The following is a 17,911-nucleotide window of genomic DNA, read 5'->3' on the forward strand; positions in this document are numbered from 1 at the left end:
TCTTCATGGGAAACACAAAGTGCCCAATAATGGATCAAGTTCAACTAAAATCTAAAAAAGCTTGGGTAACATGGTAACTGGCAGTTTTTGTGCGGCGGATGTGTTGTTGTTTTTTATCTTTATTCCATCATCGTGACTTCATCCAGCCCGTGTGAGAAGGCTTTGAAAAGCTGGTGGTGATATTGTGATGACACGCTTCAAAAAACATATTCATGATTTATTGTTTTAAATGGAACCAAATGAGGAGCTATTTTGTTGTCATGGTCACACACATACACACACTCTATTTGTAGGCTGAGCAGAGAGTGTATGATATTAGTAAATGAGGCTTGTGTGTACTCAATGTGCTACACTCGCCTCTAAACAAGTTCTGTTACTGTGATGCAACATTGATAGCAGTTTAGTCTTGAGTCTGGTGTAATACTGCAGCACAAAAAAGTGTCATTTGGAAAGCAATATGGTAGACTAATTAATGTATATGTGGCCAAATAATAAAACATAATCACGTTTTATTGGCCAAAATATCAGTATAGTTCTGAGACGTAAATTACCTCATTAAAAGTAATTTGAATATATAAATGATTTTCCCTTCAAACGTTTAATTACTGGAAACGATGTCTCAGACTTCACTGAAAAGTCAGTTGGATTCGATTTCAGTTGTCACAAAATCCTGCTTGTACGTACACATCTTAAATTCAGAATGAAAGTTTCCACTTCAGCGGATGAATGGTAAAACAGCCTTTTAGTGTCAAACTCTGCAGTGCAGTAATTATAAGCACAACACATTTCTGAGTTTAGGAGCCCTTTAAAAGACTGAATTCTAAGCTTTAGTTAACTAATAAATGTGTATGTGACAGATGAGGATGAAGGTTAAACGGTATTATGATTCCAGTTCTGTGAAGAGATGCTGTTTGATGTGATAATGGATCAGGAGGAGGGTCGTGAAGGAAGGGTAACAGGAGAGGAGGTTGGGAGTGTGTGTGTGTGTGTTTGTGTGGGAAGCAGAGACAACCCCAGAGCAGCTTAACCAAATTTACATTAGATCTGCGTTTCGACTATCATATGATGGTTTCTCTTCTGTTTGCATTCTTCGTGGCATTCTGCCGGCTTGAGTGATCTCATGGAATGCACATGGGATTTTCCTTCAAGAAAACATTTAGTACAACTCTGCTCTCGACTGCTCTCTTACACCAGACCGGAGTCTCTACATGGGTCCGTTTGAATGAAATTCGTGGAGATATTCCCATTTTTTAAAAAAGTATGTAACAGGATTTGGGATGTGATGCAAGGTGCCTCTGTTGACTGGATTGATGCTTTGCTGAAGGAAGAAGGAAAATGTGGATACCGTCATTAATTTGGATTCTGCACTTCATGAATCTTACAAAAGGCCTAGATAGCACAAAGATTCTGAAATATAGACGTAAGTATTCAAGCTTGACTTCTACCTCTCTGATAATGTTGTTAGACTTGTGCCTAATCTTTCTCCATTTTTCCAGGGGAAGGTAGTAAACAGTAGACAGACACTACAGTACATATGGAGACAATAAGTGTGTTCTTTCAGCTTTCAGGGAACAATGTGGTCATAGATTTCCATTGGTTTTACCCATTTGCACACAATGAATTTGAAAGCTTGGCTCAGTCTGTTGGCTCTGATCTCAAGTTGCCAGTAAAACTGCATACTGTAAATGGAGCAAAAAGTACTTCAGTATTTTATTCTCATTTTATTTGCACGAGCTCAGGAAGAGTATAAAATTCACTCAGGCCCCCCTCCACACACACATCCCATATCCCTTCATCCTACATCCACAGGTAGCTCCCCCATGAGCAGACTCTGTCCAGCCGGTTGTGCAACATGCTCGGCCCTGAATGGCTGTCTGTCCTGTAAACCTCGCCTTTTCTTCCACTTGGAGCTGGATGGGATGCGGCAGAGGGGCACCTGTCTGTCCACCTGTCCTCGGGGGCACTACGGCATGCGCTCTCGGCACATCAGCACCTGCACCAGTAGGTACCAATAAACACATGTAGGAGTGGTGGAATAAGTAATAATAAGACTTGAAATACACACTGTGTATATTACAAACTGACTTAAAGAAAATAAAACAAACAGGAATATCTTTTGGTGCCATTGGCCTATAGGGTGCAAGGAGGACTGTGCTTCCTGTTTCAGTGAACATTTCTGCACACACTGTCACCTGGGTCACTTCTTGTTCCGGGGCAAATGCGAAAACAGCTGTCCAAACGGACTGACAGCAAACGCAGCACTGCGAGAATGCACAGGTAAGACACTGCGCAGAACTACTCCAGTGTGTACATGTGGTTTTGTGCTTAATTTACTGGAACTACAGTGTTTGTGTCTCTGTCTCAGAGTGCTCTGTAGGCTGTGAGGTGTGTGTGAGGAGGAACATGTGTGTGAGGTGCAGAGCAGGCCTGTACTTTCTCCACGGCCAGTGCCATCTCACCTGCCCGAGGGGATTTGAGCCTGATGTGCAGTTTTTACAATGCGTCCCACAAGGTGAGAGAAATTCCCTTTCACCTCCAGCTTTTACGCCACATGATGGCACCATTTCAGCATCGCGGTCTCTGTGTGTTTTTACCTTTCTCATCTTCTCTCTCATCACAGTGCACTGTCAGGTTGGGGAATGGACGGATTGGGGTCCATGTGTTCGGAAAAGGAGCATGCGAGCCTACAGGAGGGGGGAGGAGACACGTACCCGACAAGTTCTGCAGTCACCAAGTCTCCACGGTGACCCCTGTCCACATGTGTCAGAGATCAGGAAGTGTGTCATCAAAAAGAGACCAAAGAGTCCAAATATGTTGTAATAAATAGAAAAGAAGAGACAATTATAAACTATTTGTTTTAACTTAATATTGCTCATTCTACATTGGCTGGTAATTTAAAAACTTGAAAATACTATTGTAAATTGTGGGAAAAAAAGCACTCCAACAGACATTATTAAAAGGGATGGATATGATGATATTACATCAAACTTTTGTGCTTCTATGAATTCAACACCTTTGCTGCATCGCTTGGCTTTATGTGGCTGAATCAGAGACTTTTTATATGAATAGCAGTCATGTGCTAAATTGATGCCACTTGTGTTTTGTTCTACATACTGATTGCCTAACTTTACTGTTTATGTCGGATTGCGACTTTTCGAGGACACCTACAACCCCAAAAAAGGTGTAAAAAGATTCTTACTTCCAATAAAATGTATTAACAAAAATGATTTGGTTCTTAGCTCTTTATGTTAAAGCTGGACAAAAACAGCCAACAAATCCTCAAGCCTTTTAACCAGAACACATTTTGATATATCAGACAAGGAAAAGCCCAGCTGTAAATTATAATATTAATGATATCTGGATTCCTTTTAGCTGCCTCAGTTTCGGGGTCCTGGTATTGCTGGCTCACTGTCACACTGTCGTGGTTTACTGGGACACTTGAAGCACTATTATTAATATTATTAATAACACCTGTGCTTTTTCTTCTGTGACAAGTTCAAAATGTCGGCTGTGAAGAGGCCAGTCAATCAGTCCCACAACACATACATTAAACAGAATAAGGCAAGAGTAAACAAATACAGAATTTTAAATGAGTATGCAATTGTGTCAACACCCCCCTGTATAACAGACCTGTAGGCCTATACAGCACATCTGAACATAATACAATAAGACTACCAAATCTAGATCTGTAGATATTTTAGAATGTTTTTTATGTTTTAAACGTTGCACAACACAACAATATATATCAAATTGTGTATTTATATAGACTTTTATACAAGCTATGATAAACACCAATATATAAATGTGGGAAAACGGGAATATCTTAAATATAAATCATATAATGAGTAAAACTCTTTTGTCTTCCGGTCATGACGTTCATATGATCATGGGTCATAACTGCGCAGACGCGAACGGTTAAGTTGCGTACTGCGCAGCTAAACTAGATCTACAGAACATGTAGCTTGGCGTTGGCAACGACGTGAGGCCGATCCAGGAGCACTGAAGTCAGTTGGGCTTGGCCGGAGCGATGTGCGGACTATAACGCAGTCACAAAACTTTATAACCAAATATAAATGCAGCTGAATAAATATCTCTAGCTGCGCTTCTGCTGCGGACGTTTCTAAAGGTTCAGGTGAGTGTATTAATAGAAAAGTAAAAAATAGCCAGGAAGCACATTCACAGCTAAAATGCTAACTGCATATTCTACAGCGGCTGTAAAGTTACCGTTTGCTAACGCTAGCTGAATGTTAGCTTTACATTAACTTTACAGTCGTTTTCACTTCTATTGTTGCTTTACATTAAACGGACGAGGCTCTGGTGCCACTGCCAGGGATGTAACGTTAGTTAAGCTACAGCTATAACTTTCTAATCTAATGTAATTAGCATGTCAGTGAGTTAGCTACCGTTAGCTTAGCGGTTAACGTTAGCTCTGGCAGACAGTGGAAAAGGGGCCTTTGGTAAGGTTGTAAGTCGTTCAGGGAAACCAGCTAATCCCTATTGTAACATACTTAAATTTCCTAAACTAGCGTTATGTGGAAACTTTATTTCCCTGGTTTTCAGAAGCCATAACTTTATGCTAATACAAGAGTTCCCAAAACGATCAACAAAATAGTTCAGGACTAGTGGGGACCGCACGGAACTGCATGTCTATTTAATTTAAAGATTTGAAGTTCCGTTGTGATTGAGCTGTCTGTTGTGCTTTTCTCTGTAGTATGGCCGGCTGTGGAGAAGTGGACTGTAAAGTGAATGCACTGGCTCCTACAAAGCTGATAGAGGAAGTAGGAGATACTCTTACTCCAGACCCCTCCAGTTCCACCAGCCCCCCGGAGTGTGCCATCTGCCTGCAGAGCTACATCCTCCCCGTATGTCTCCCATGCCGCCACGTCTTCTGTTTCCTGTGTGTGAAAGGTGCCTCCTGGCAGAACAAGCGTTGTGCACTCTGCCGACAAGAAATCCCAGAGGACTTCCTGGAGCGCCCAGTTCTCCTCTCACCTGAAGAACTGAAAGCAGCAGCTGCAGGCTTTGCATGGTACTATGAGGGGCGCAGCGGCTGGTGGCAGTTTGATGAGAGGACCAGCCGTGAGCTGGAGGAGGCTTTGTCCAAGGGCAGGAAGAGCACAGAGATGCTGATTGCTGGGATTCTTTATGTAGCTGACCTGGAGAACATGGTGCAGTATCGCCGGAATGAGCACGGCCGCAGGCGCAAGATAAAGCGTGACGTTGTAGATATTCCCAAGAAGGGAGTCGCTGGACTGAAGTTAGACCCCGAATCTGCCTCCATTCCTGCCTCCATTCCTGCTTCACCAGTTATCACCCCAGCTGCACCTGAACGCGTGAGCTCGGCTGATGGATCGGACACTGCAGACCCATCACAGTCTTCATCCCTTGGGATTATGACATCTCTTCCCCCTGTTAGACCTCCAACACTCCTGGGGCACCAACTTGTCAGTCCCCTTTCTCCCTCACCCTCACCATCACCTTCAACCCTGGACGAGTCTTTGTCCCAGCTCCTAATCAGCCAGCCAGAAGGTGACGAGGTGGAAGGAGACAATGAGCTACAGACGTACGAGTATGCGTCCGGCAGCAGTGAGAGTGAGGAGGAAATGGAGTGCGAGGGAGTGACACAGGAGTCGGTGCCACGGAGGAGACATAGGCCGCTAAGAGAGAGCCAGCCAGCCAGAATGCCTCCAAGGGGCGGGCCCTCCAGCTCTGCACTCAGTCTCCGCTCCCGTAGTCCTGATGGGCAGTGCACTGTGACAGAAGTGTGACTGCGACAGTGGAATCTGTTCTTCAGAAGAACTTTCATCAGTTCAGCAAAAAAAAGTATAAAAACCAGTATGCATCTTTAAAGGTCCATAGAAATGAAAAATACCTTTTTAAAAATACCCTGTGTTGTTACTTAAGTGTATCCCACCAGCCCCATCGATCATGTGCCAAGTATGAGCCATCTAATTGAACATGATCTACAATTGTAACTAGCATTAGCAGCAATGACGTGGGTCACAGCTGTCTGCTTGGATGTTAGTTTGCAAAAACATCTCACCGGCTAACATCTAACTACTTACACTTGGGATAAACTCATGTTGACCTCTGTTGTCTTCCACCCAGTATTGTTTTCATTCAGAAATGCCTAAGACCAACAAACAATGTACTACATTAAAGCCATTTCAATGGACCTTTAACACGTGAACTGAAGCCTTTTGTTGAAGACTTTAAAAGGTAGTTTGGTAGTTATGCAATACATAGGTTATACAGTGAAGGATAAGAAGTCTGTCAACTTCTTTGTAACGGTTGTCCAAAAACTACCATCTCGCACTGCCTTTACACCAGTCTGTGACATAGCAATACAACCTCTTTGAAATGAAACCACATCCTCTTTGTTCTCTAATCTTTTGACGTCATGGTTAACATGGCTGATATTAGTTTGATTGATGGTGTAAAAATCAACTTAAATGCAGCACCTTATGTTCCAATTATGGAGAGTTAAAATGGCCATTTCCTGCTTTGCTGATGAGGTTTTTTTTTTTTTTTTTGAGGTTAAGATTAATCAGGACCTAATTAATAACAATTTAAACTGGAGTTTGTGTGTATGTGTGTGTGTTAAAGCGTTTGAGGGGGAGCAAGAATGTATTCCCTCTATTTTTATTGTTAAAGTCTTGTTTTAATAATGGTGTGTGTTTGTGGGTGGTGTTGGGTGCTGAAGAGCTACTGGCAGGACCACTGGAAAGTATTGGGCTATATATGAAGAGACACATTTGGATTTCTATTTCTTGTCATGGTACTCTCAATAGGACCACTATCAGAGCAGTGGCATTGACATGTACTTGAACTTTATCTCCACTCACACGCTCTGTTTTTCTCCTTTTTTCCTCCAGCTGCTATTATTTTAACAGTCAACTTTTCACTCTTTGTGTCTGTCTGAATTACGTAAACAAACGTCTGTCTGTGTTGTGCAGCCCTCTGTGGTGTCTTGTCAAATTATTAAAGGTGTTTATCATTTAAAATCCGAGGTTGGCTGATTTATCATTTTTAACAGACACAGTGGAATACATTACAGAATTATGGGAAGACTGGAAACAGAAGTGGCACTGGTCCATAGGCCTGTTTGCAATGTGTGTCCTGATTTCAGTCTGAGTGCACTGTACCGTAGGAGTCCACAGGGTGGAGCTGTTGCATATATTAAGTAGCCCTTTACCCATATTGCCTGTACCCCACCTGGTTTTCACGCGCAGGTTGTGTGATTGGTACAAAGATCGGCAAGTGAATAAACACGTTTCCCAAAATCTCTTTTGTAATGTCTATAACTATTTCTTTAATACTTACCTGCAGTGTTTCCTCTTATCTGCATTTTTAGATGGTTCAAGAGAAAGAAATGTGATCAGAGTACTGAATCTGTAGCCTTTAGGGAAGAGCAATAAAGGCTTGTTTATAATTTTGAGAAATGGGAAATAAGTTAGAAGCGTGGGCTAAACTTTGTATTGTGTGTTTTACAATAACTCCTAACCTTTGACCTTGGATGTGCCACAGATTGTGGACATATCGTCACGTTAACAAAATAAGTGTTGTACAGGCTTATTAATGGTAAAACATTAGTCATGGAAACACATTAAATATATATATGTGACCACATTCTTGCAAAATAGTTTTGGTGTTCAAGTTCATCCTGAGTGACAGTGACGGAGTCTGTTTGTGCTGGATAGAAATGTTATGGGTATGGCAGGTACGTAAAATAGCTACATCTAAAGCTCAGGGCCAGTGTCTCTATGAGCTAGTAAATGAACTAATCAGATAACACTTAATTCTCTACGCAGAAATCAATTTATTCTCTAAACTAATTTTATCTTTTAACAACATGAGGAATAAAACCAAAATTCTCCATCCTCTCCCTGGATACGACAGTGGTTATTTTTACAGCCTTGTGCTTTGGGTCTTGTGTAATACTTCCAGGAGGGGCTGTGGGACCATGATCACCTGCTACACAGTTATGGTGCTGACTAGCAGCGGGGGCCTCTGAATGTGCAGGGTAGTTACAGGTTTGTGGGACCTGAGAATCTTTTCACAACCATTACTGCTTATTTAAATGAACTATCTAATTTACTAAACTTACTTACTTTCCCTTTACCAAAGTGAAAAATAACCGTTAGCAGCGACCAAAACATCACAGTGGTGCTTCGAACTAAATGCTAACATCAGCATGCTAACATGCTAACATGACAATGTTGTATGTTTACTATATCCATCTTAGTTTAGTGTTTGCCTGCTAACATTTGCTAATTACAGCTGAGGCTGATGGAAACGTCATAAGCAAAGCAAGCAAAGTAAAGTATTTATCAAAATAAAAAAATTACAAAAATAGTTGCGTTTTTTTATATAATAAATAAAAATCGTAGGCTTCATGTTGCAGTGAGAATAAAATCATCAAAAGTTTGGTGACGTTTTGTACGGGGGACTGGTGTGATTGGTGAAACTCGCAGCAAACAACAATAATTGGTCAAATTTGTGAAAAAGTTGCGGGGATTGGACAAAAACTCCAAGGTCGCTCAGAATTCCCAGGGGTTGGCTGAATTTGTGTTAATTGTTGTTGATCGCAACGTCGCAGCTTCCTGGAGGAATTGAGACACAGACACACATCGGGGTGTATTTTACGCTCTTAGAGTGGCTGAACAAGAATGACGCAGACCAGATAGAAGTCAGTGGGTTCGCTTTCACTGTGCCAGGCTGGGGGAACAACAAACAGATGTTTCTGGAGTGTCTTTACTCTGCTGGAGGGGCTGATGGACTGGGATGAGACCCAGACACCAGTGGAGCATGTGTAGGTTGCTGACAGATGTTCTGAAATGTTTGGTGGTGATGTGTCTGACAGAGCTTTTATTGATTTCACTGTGGTGAAAAGGTGTCAATGAGCATGATACTTATAGAATTGGAATACTGGAATTAGTTAGGTCCACTTATTACAAAAGCAGTCCATCACACATCTACAACACACAGTTGCCAATTTAAAAGTTTAACAGTGATTAGAGTGCATCCTGAGAGGGACAGAAATGTGTGTACAGAATTTCATAGTAAATTATCCAATAGTTGTTGAAACATTTCACCCTGAACCAAAAAAGTCCGTGGGTTCCATCCAGGAGTTGTTCAGATATCTTTCCGGACCAAAGTGGTGGACTGACTGACCACTTTACTTGACTAGAAATCAAACTGACATCACCCACCACTGTAACAGTGTTTGTAATAGTTTAACATCATACATAACAGTATGTTTGATATTTTTCCAATATAGAGCTCAGCAGCACCCAGTCTTACAGAAGTAAACAACAGGGCCATCTCAACCACAATAGAACTGGACATTACACACCCACTCAACCAATATCTCACCCCACTGCCTTCTGGGTGGAGGTACAGAACACTGAGGTGCAAAAAAGTTCACTTTGGAAAAAGCCTTATCCCTGTGGTTTGTGGATATGTTGATTGTGGATGGTGTGTTTCTTTGTTGACTGTATGGTGTTGTCTGCAGGTGCAGTGATGTGGAGATGAATTTCCCCCTTGGAGGACAATAAATTGAATCTTGATCTTGATCTTGAGCAGATCTTGTATGCTGTACTGTAAACAGATACACTGTACATGTAATGTAATGTGTAATGTAATGTGGGGCATCACTTTAATGGTCGCTGTCAGGCAGAAACCTTGTATCTTCATATTTCATCTTTTTTTTGGATAAATTAATGCTATTGATCACTCCTTATGTCTCTGTGGGGGTTTCATGAATATTTAACCAATGAGAAGTATTAAAACCAACAACACCAACATTCACTTCTACGTGGCAATGAGACAATTTAAGGTTGTGTTCCATTTAGTGTATCAGACCATTTCCAGTGAGCCAACATGCAGAATGGCAGCACCCTGACTCTGTTTGAGCTGAATGGAACAGAACCTGAGTTAGTATCCGTGGTAACACTTGTGTTTACTCTACAATTTCATCTCTAAATGGCTGCTGTGAAAATGGTCTATTGTAAAAACACAGAATTGTTTTTAATTTCCTGAAAAGTAACGGTTTTGGACATACAAGGTTTCTGCCCAATAGCTATGATATGCTGTGAGAACCTGAGAGTTAAATGACATGGAAACAAAGACTGTATTTAGATTGGACATGCATAGAGCAGCATATAGAGACACGAGACACATCAATGTGAAGGACAACAACAGAACAACAGCAGATGAATGACGTTCACAAAGGAACCAATCTCTTAGCGTGCGTGAAACAAGGTCAGTGGCTGCTGCTGGTCTGGACACGCGCTATATGATAGGGCCAGTCATAGTTAGACAGACAGACAGACATACAGACGACAACACTACTATATGTTTTCAGACACATAGCTGCCCTTTAACTCCCTCATATGTGCTATCATATCCTGGTCAAATGCCTTCTGTAGCCTCCCTCTTCACACTACAGAAAATACACACGCTGTCTCCGAGCCCTCCACAAATAGTCCCGTCATACCCACATCTTTCGCCACCATGAGGCCCGCAGCAGAGCATTGTTGTTGTGTGGATTATTTATGACATTGTTTTTGTTGAAGAAGGTCGACCGGTCATGTCTATTAAGTGTGTTCTTGTAAAAAAAAAAAAATATATATAATGTATATACTATGTAAGTATAATAATGCAGTTACCGTATTGTTGAACTTTTAGTGTCGGGATTCTGTCCTGCAGCTCTGTGTGTTGTGTCCATACATTTATGTACATCATCAGTATTTCTCACGTTATGCTGAGATTCACAGACAGGGTATCTCACTCCTGCAGGAGCCAGGAATGACCTCACTCCTACTGTAACCATCATCGACCTTACACCATTAGAGCCTATCGAGTGACACGCCATGCTAAGCCCGGTGCTACTGAACCATTTATAACAGCGATGCGTCACGTCATTACTATGATGACTTCTAAAATCATAAAGTTTATACTATGGGTATTCTCCATTTCTAAATACAGCAGCGTATGACTGCACGGTCCATTTTTGTTATGTACGCAATAATTTCTGTCATTTAAAGAAGACTGTGACAGGTGAGACATAAAGATAAAAATGGAAAAGGATGAGAACACAAAGTGGTCACTTTATTATAGACAATGAAGTAGAAGTCTAAATTATTCTTTTATGCACAGACATGTTCTGCAGGTCAGACTCTGTAGTGGCACATTCATGGCACCTAGACATTTACAATATTTAGGGTGTTAAAATACATAAATACAAGGCTGGCAGGGTAAAATCATTAAATGCTGTTTATGCCAAACTACAGTACACATAATTATCAGTCTCTGCTATCACACAGTTATTATGTACAGTACTGACCAGTGTTTTGGGGGCCCTTGGCAAAACCCTGACATGTGTTTTATTCTCAACCTTTCTTGGTGGAGAAGGTCTCAAACACACATTGTTTTTTTTTAAACATTTGGTATATTCACAGACAGCTAACCTTGTCAAATGGCAGTGGTGGGATTTGAACCCACGCCTCCTGAGAGACTGGAGCCTAAATCCAGCGCCTTAGACCACTCGGCCACACTACCTCCTCTCACTGTTCCCTATCTGAGAATCTGGGTTTTCCAAGAGTTAGACAAGAAGGTCAATACAACTTTCATGTTTGTATGGTATAGTGATGGTCTCTCTTTTAGTGAGCCATATAATCATCATTTTTTCATTTAGTACCACTTTTGGCATTTATAATTCAGCCAACTTTAGCAATATTTTTACCTCCTATTGGTGTGCACATGTATCTCATAACATATTAATTGTAGCCTATATGCTAAACCTTATCATTTCCAGAATACCACAATTTTACATTATGTTTGGTATGAAAACCTTTTATAATGTACAAACATCAAACACTATTATACATTATTTACATTGAAATATGTTTTATGTGTTGGTGGTAAAACTTACACCATGCTATAGTCGTACAGTTATTAGCAAAGTGACATTTCTGGATTGTATTCACAAATACGTTACAGGATTATCCTCTTATTTATTCATTTATGAAAAATAAAGAACAAAGACAAAATAAATCAGCTTTCAGACATCAGACTCATAGAGCTGATTAACTTTCTTTTTCAGACTTTCAACAGAGGCTCTAGCCCCAGCCTGGCTCTAGCGTCATAATAAGCGTGTAGACATCAGAGAGGTATTGATCTTCTCAGCTTACTCTCAAAAGAAAAGAAACTGAACAAGCATTTCTCAAAATGTCAAACTATTCCTGACCAAAAAAGAAACCTCCTGTGCTCTCATCTTTCCCTTTTCAGAGTAAGAATGCCTCAAACACACTCCATCTATGCAGACAAACAGCAATATGTATCAGCTCCATCTTTTATAAGTCAAAGACGGCGCAATCTGAATACAAAATAATATTGCAAAATAATCGTTCCTTTGACTGCTTTATTGGCATGATGAAAACAACTTACAAAACTATATTATTCATTAAGGTGGGAGTTATTTATTGGATTGTTGTATCACACTGCATTAGTTTTAACTAAGTGTAGCCTCTAAGTGTGAATGCTTTTATGATAAGTGGGCTTATCAGGGCAATTCCAATAGTATTATCATGCTCACTGTCACCTTGAATCGTCATATTTAAATCAACAAGGGCTCTTAGTGGGACACATCACCACTCAGTATTTCAGAACATTTGTCAAACACCTCTATGTGCTCTACTGGACTTTCTGCGTATCGGGTTGGGGGGAGATGTGACAGTTGCACCTTCTCCATTAGCTCTGGGTCTCATTCCAGCCTGTCAGTCCCTCCTGCATAGCAAAGACACTCATTTGTCTGTTGTTAAACCAGCCTGCCTCAGTGAAAGCAAACCAACTGACTCCAGCTTCAATTGACCTGTATGTTTGTATGTGGTCTGCCTCAATCTGTCCAGCCACTGATTGAATGTGTGTAGAGTGTGTGTTATCCATTTCTACTGACTGCCGACTAGAGATGGCGATGGCGATCTGTCAGTCCACCACTGTGGTGCTGTCTGAATTATCTCAACTCTTACATAGATTGGCATGATTTTTTACTGACTTAAGCAATCCTTTGACTTTTCCTGTAGTGCCACCTTGAGATTGACATTTGTGGTTTTGAATGAAATGTCTCAACAACTGCCGTAAAATTTCAGGATCAGGATAATTGGAGTGATCCCGACTTTTAATCTGGCACTCTTATCAGGTCAAAGTTTCAGTTTGTGTAATATTTTGGTTTATGACCAAATACCATCAAACAAAGTCAGCTGCACTTTGTGTTTAGTGCTAATTAGCGAATGTTAGCATGCTACCAAGCTAAATTAAGATTAATGCAAACATGATAATTATTCCTGCTAAACTTTAGCACGTTAACATTGTCAAATGTTAGCATGCTGACATTAGCATTTAGCCTCACATATCTGCTAGCATGGCTGTAGTCGCTTATAGTCTTGCTTTATTCCTCTGTGCTAAAAGTGTGTGTGTGTGCGTATGTATTCGTGTGAGTTGAACATGTTTGCGTGGGCCACAGGCCAGACAGCAGGCCATGTAGTCTCTCCCAGCTGACCGCTCCACTGAAACCAAATTGAAATTGGTCATTCGTCACACGATAAATAGACCACTATAGTCACCTCTGCCGGGCAACACCAGCTAATCCCACGAGAGCACCCCGCTCTTGTTTTGAAAGGCGAGCCTCATGGGTCGCCTTTCAAAGCGGAGATATTTGGGCCCCATTCTATTTTAATGGAGAGGTCTGAAATTCTCAAGAACCCTTTAGGGTCCTCCTGGCTGTCCTTGATGGTCCCACCTCTCGTACTGCTACACTCATCAGCTGGCATTTGAGATGACCATTTCAATGGACGGACGCAGGCACACTGACAGTTCGGACATGTGGACGAAGATAGAGCGTGGAGGATCGTGACACTAGCTCGAGTCCCAACAGATGGAACGTTTTGTACTTTGCAGATAAAGTGGGTGAAATGGACGTGTAGAGTGGTGGGATTTAAAAGTACACCTATGGTCTAACAGGGCTGACCCCTAAAATCATAATTTAGGCCGTCAACACTCACAGTAGATGGACACAAGTTTAGAAAATTCATGTTGTGAATGTTTTCGATAAAGATGTTGCAGAGGAATAGGCCCAGCAACTATTGTAGCTATGAGAATTTGACAGAAGGCTAACCATCTTTAATCTTTAATATCTTTAAAATCTTATTTACTTGTGTCTGATGTACTACACTAAATTGTTCTTCAGTTTTGTCCTCTGAAAGAATATTCAACACCAAAAGATCATAACTGGGCTGCTAAACAGGTGTCCATCTTCCCAGCTTGTTTGTGAAACTATGCGCTCACATGTCTGGTGCAGGTGGATGCCAATGAGGGACTGATATCCTTTTAAAGTAGAAGAAAAATGCAAACACTGTTGAACTTGAAAGTACATTAAAATGCATTTTTTTTGAGATATGCAAACGTCTCTGGGCTGTTAAACTTTAACAAGAGAAAACGTTATATATGATGCAAAGAGAAGGACTGGAGAACCCTGTAAAACAGCTCAGTTTCAGGTCGTCTGGTCCCCTTTATGTTTATCCTCTAGAAACAGGGTGGTCCTGTCACTCTTCTGTTCACATTTTTGTGAGACACACACACATACAAGTGGCAGTTAACCATCTATTTTGAGTCTGTCGCAGTAGCAACTGACACATGCTGAGGATGTCAGTGTAGACCCTCCGAGCCCAGCTCTGATGAATGAAAGGCTTGTCAGGACAGAGATGCAACCCAGGGGGCAGAGGGCACAGGACGGGGGACAGGTGGATGTGGGTGAGAAGAAGCAGGAAGGAGCGTGAGATTCACACGTGCTTCAGACATCCAAGGAGACATTATGTCAGCCACCAGAGGCTTTTTCAGACCGATGTAATGGTCATAATCACGCATGTACAGAAGATATATCAAGAGTGTCTACATGGATGTAGGCTTTGAAGTCTGCCTAGCAACTAGTGTAGCCAGTCTCTGTCAGTGAAGCCTAATTATGGCCAATTTGTTTCACATCCAATATCTTAGACCAGAAAAAATGATATAGTTAATAATAGTTGGTCTTCCATGTCATTTAATCACAATAATTACCTGAAGGCCTTTGTGATGTTATGTTAAAAGTTAAACTATAAATAAGCTTACATTACATTATTTTATTTAAAAAGTAGTAATTAAGGAACCTTAATTAGAGATAGATGTTTCCTGTTAGATAGTTGCTGAAGTGTGGATGGACAAAGCTTAAAAAGATTTTTAATGGATTAACAATCCAGACCTACTCGATCCACCTCCTGCCTACATTGACTGTCTCAACCATCTTCTCAGAGAAATTAATAAGCTACCGATATATATATGGAGTAACTGACTCAAAATCTGAATCTTGGAGTGAGACAGAAATGAAGGCGAAGAAGATATTATCTGACCATTTAAAAACAGAGTCCAAGCTTATAGAGTTTGAAAGCTCTCATCGAACTGGAAAATAAGACCATGCTGGCCGTCCTAGGTCCATTGTGGTTAAACTGCTTCGATTCAAAGATAAGCAAGACATTTTAAAGGGAGCAAAATCCATTTCCATTCAATCGGAGGTTAGATTTAAATGTATAAGGAGTATGATACAGACCTGCTTGAAAAGTGTCCTGAGATTTCTTATGTTACGATTTGGCATTTGTCTGTGCAGCTCTACCTCAGGAGGAGAGTTGACCCTACCGACACAAGGCGAGCACCACTGATTTTTACTGAAACATGAGCCATCAATAATGAGATTGCTTTTGATTAACTGCTTCCGTGTGTTTGTTTCTCCAGTGAATGGTACTATCTGGATTTGATTGTCATTTCAGTCATCCTCTTGTCATAGTTTGAGTTGTGGCCTATTTGCAAATTAATCCCACTCCTCATAAATGACTGGAGAAACCATTTCAATTCATACAATTGAATCAATACAATACAAAATAATTATAATAAATAATAAATAAATCAATACAAAATAACATCAGATTGGGTTCCAGTGATAATTCAGTTTTTCTGAAATAAAATCAAACAAGTTACCAGTGATAACGTGAATGACGTGTAACTCTTAGTGGAATACAAAAACTCATTAAAAACAACAAATTTCAAAGTTTGACCTTGGAAACAGCAGCTGACAAAGGTTTACTTTGTGAATTATTTAATTTAGCTCCAAAATGTGGTTTTCCTTTTAAATCTTTTCAAACTGTTTAGTTTCTACACTTATATTAATTGGAAGAGAACAGATGCTGCTCATACCCAGATGTCATAGATAAGGCTCTACAGCAGTATGCACAGGAGGTGGTACATCTTCATGAATGTGTATACGTGTGTTAGTGCAGTTTTACTCTACATTAGGAGCACCGGCACATAAAAGCATATTACAAAAGTTGTGTAATCCAGTCCTAGAGATCTTCCATGCTACAACGCAAAACAAATTTTTGATGGGTGTTGCCTCCTCCAGGGTCGGAGTGGGTGTGATAAGTTGGTTTGCTGATGTCTGAGGAGCCATGGCTACAGTTCAGCTGTCTGCTCTTGTGTTTCCTTGCTGTCTGTCTCTGCTCTCATGAATAGCCTGTCCTGTGGAGAACATGCTGTGCCATCCGCTGTGCCTGCGGATCTCCTGTTGAACAGTTAGTCCATGCAAGCAGCAGCTTGCCAAGAGTTAGCTGGGGGCCTGAGGCCTAAGGACAGTGGAGTGATGGCCAACAAGATGCCTTGTTAAAATACCCTCATGCGGCCCAAGTAGGTGCCAACCTGTGAGATGGCTCTCATTGACACACAGACAGAAAGGAAAGAAGAGAAAGGAGGAAAGGAGAGACTGTGCAGAAGTAGATAGTGGGAATATAATGTCTTGTATCCAATGAGGGTAGGAATAAAAAGGGAAAAATCATTATTTGACTGAAAATAATGTAGGAAATTGACTAATGGATAGAGGTGATAACATGAAAAAGCCATATCCTTCAGGGATAAATCCCCAGTTTGTATACATTTGTTCAGTATTATATGTTTGATGTTTTATTGGGGAGGCAGAAATAGCAATGGCCAAGATGAAAGAAAGAGAGCTAGGGAGACAGAGAGAGGAACCAATGTCCCCCTCCCACTCTTTATTTATACCCCCAAAGACAGCAGGCTAAGATTTCTGGCACCAAAACACACGTCACGCTTGCTATTTCCGTCTGAGGTGCCACATAGCACCGAGAGGTTGGGTGACAGGACTGAGGCATCATGGGGCCAACGGACTTCCGTACACCCAACCAGTCTTTACATGACATTTCACACTTTAGCCACCTCTGCCAGAAGAGAGTGTGTGTGCATGAATGTGGCAGAGCATGTGCTCATGTGTACAGAAAATGTTTGTTTGGTGAAAAAAACTGCAAGATATGTACGCTTGTATATTTCAAATTGTGTTGTCCGTGCATGCGTATGTGTGAAACTGAGAATGTGAGTTTCCTCACCTTCCACAGAGAAGGAGGTGTCGGGCAAACCAGAGGTTGTTGATGCAGTCTTATGAGGCGAGAAACACAGAGCATGAAAGGTGATCCCTAATGCTACAGAATTACTCTGTCTGTGCTGCACACTGGATATCCTGGTAACAATCGATAACATAACTGCTCACACTGTGCGGTATTAACATGCCTCACCTTATATTCAGTAAGAGTTGTTTTAAAAAAGAATCTACATAATCCAAGCAATGTGCCATATATGAGCCTCAGAGATCTCTGTGTTTAGCAGACAGTCATATTTTATCATGCAACTCGTCAGGTATGTTTGAACCAGTTGATGTGTTGAAGTTGGTGGACAGTTAGCTCATTTGCAGCCGCAACTTGAGCTGCCATTGCACTGGCATGCAGGGAGCTGCTGGACAGATATCCATAGGCTTGACATG

General features: G+C 41.1%; 2 protein-coding genes and 1 non-coding gene across 4 annotated transcripts; 2 read left to right on the plus strand and 1 right to left on the minus strand.

Moving 5' to 3' along the window:
• Positions 1-734: 734 nt before the first annotated feature.
• On the plus strand, positions 735-3,224 carry LOC127368121 (R-spondin-3-like). 2 transcript variants are annotated; one of them, XM_051408605.1, is made up of 5 exons: positions 735-1,420; positions 1,810-2,001; positions 2,137-2,277; positions 2,366-2,512; positions 2,621-3,224. In XM_051408605.1, exons 1-5 carry the CDS (start codon positions 1,336-1,338, stop codon positions 2,818-2,820), a joined length of 765 nt encoding a protein of 254 aa, XP_051264565.1. In that variant the 5' UTR covers positions 735-1,335; the 3' UTR covers positions 2,821-3,224. The 2 variants fall into 2 exon arrangements, with proteins under 2 accessions (XP_051264565.1, XP_051264564.1); XM_051408604.1 differs by having other exon boundaries at positions 1,336-2,001.
• A 721-nt stretch (positions 3,225-3,945) lies between these two features.
• On the plus strand, positions 3,946-7,004 carry LOC127368119 (E3 ubiquitin-protein ligase rnf146). Its single transcript, XM_051408594.1, has 2 exons — positions 3,946-4,132; positions 4,712-7,004. The coding sequence occupies exon 2, from the start codon at positions 4,713-4,715 to the stop codon at positions 5,766-5,768; it is 1,056 nt and encodes a 351-aa protein (XP_051264554.1). The 5' UTR covers positions 3,946-4,132; position 4,712; the 3' UTR covers positions 5,769-7,004.
• Positions 7,005-11,480: 4,476 nt separating this feature from the next.
• trnal-uag (transfer RNA leucine (anticodon UAG)) lies at positions 11,481-11,562 on the minus strand. The gene has a single exon. It is a non-coding gene; the product is annotated as a tRNA-Leu (tRNA).
• Between the last annotated feature and the right edge of the window lie 6,349 nt (positions 11,563-17,911).

The sequence above is a fragment of the Dicentrarchus labrax genome, unplaced genomic scaffold, assembly GCF_905237075.1.
Source record: "Dicentrarchus labrax unplaced genomic scaffold, dlabrax2021, whole genome shotgun sequence".
NCBI classification, from domain to species: domain Eukaryota; kingdom Metazoa; phylum Chordata; class Actinopteri; family Moronidae; genus Dicentrarchus; species Dicentrarchus labrax.

Excerpts from the sequence above, each read along its gene's own strand:
- LOC127368121 (XM_051408604.1), top strand. The coding sequence starts at position 1,686 with ATGGAGCAAAAAGTACTTCAGTATTTTATTCTCATTTTATTTGCACGA. Across the intron at positions 2,002-2,136 it reads GCACATCAGCACCTGCACCA|GGTGCAAGGAGGACTGTGCT; the intron begins GTAGGTACCAAT and ends ATTGGCCTATAG. Across the intron at positions 2,513-2,620 it reads TTTACAATGCGTCCCACAAG|TGCACTGTCAGGTTGGGGAA; the intron begins GTGAGAGAAATT and ends CTCTCATCACAG.
- LOC127368119 (XM_051408594.1), top strand. The coding sequence starts at position 4,713 with ATGGCCGGCTGTGGAGAAGTGGACTGTAAAGTGAATGCACTGGCTCCT.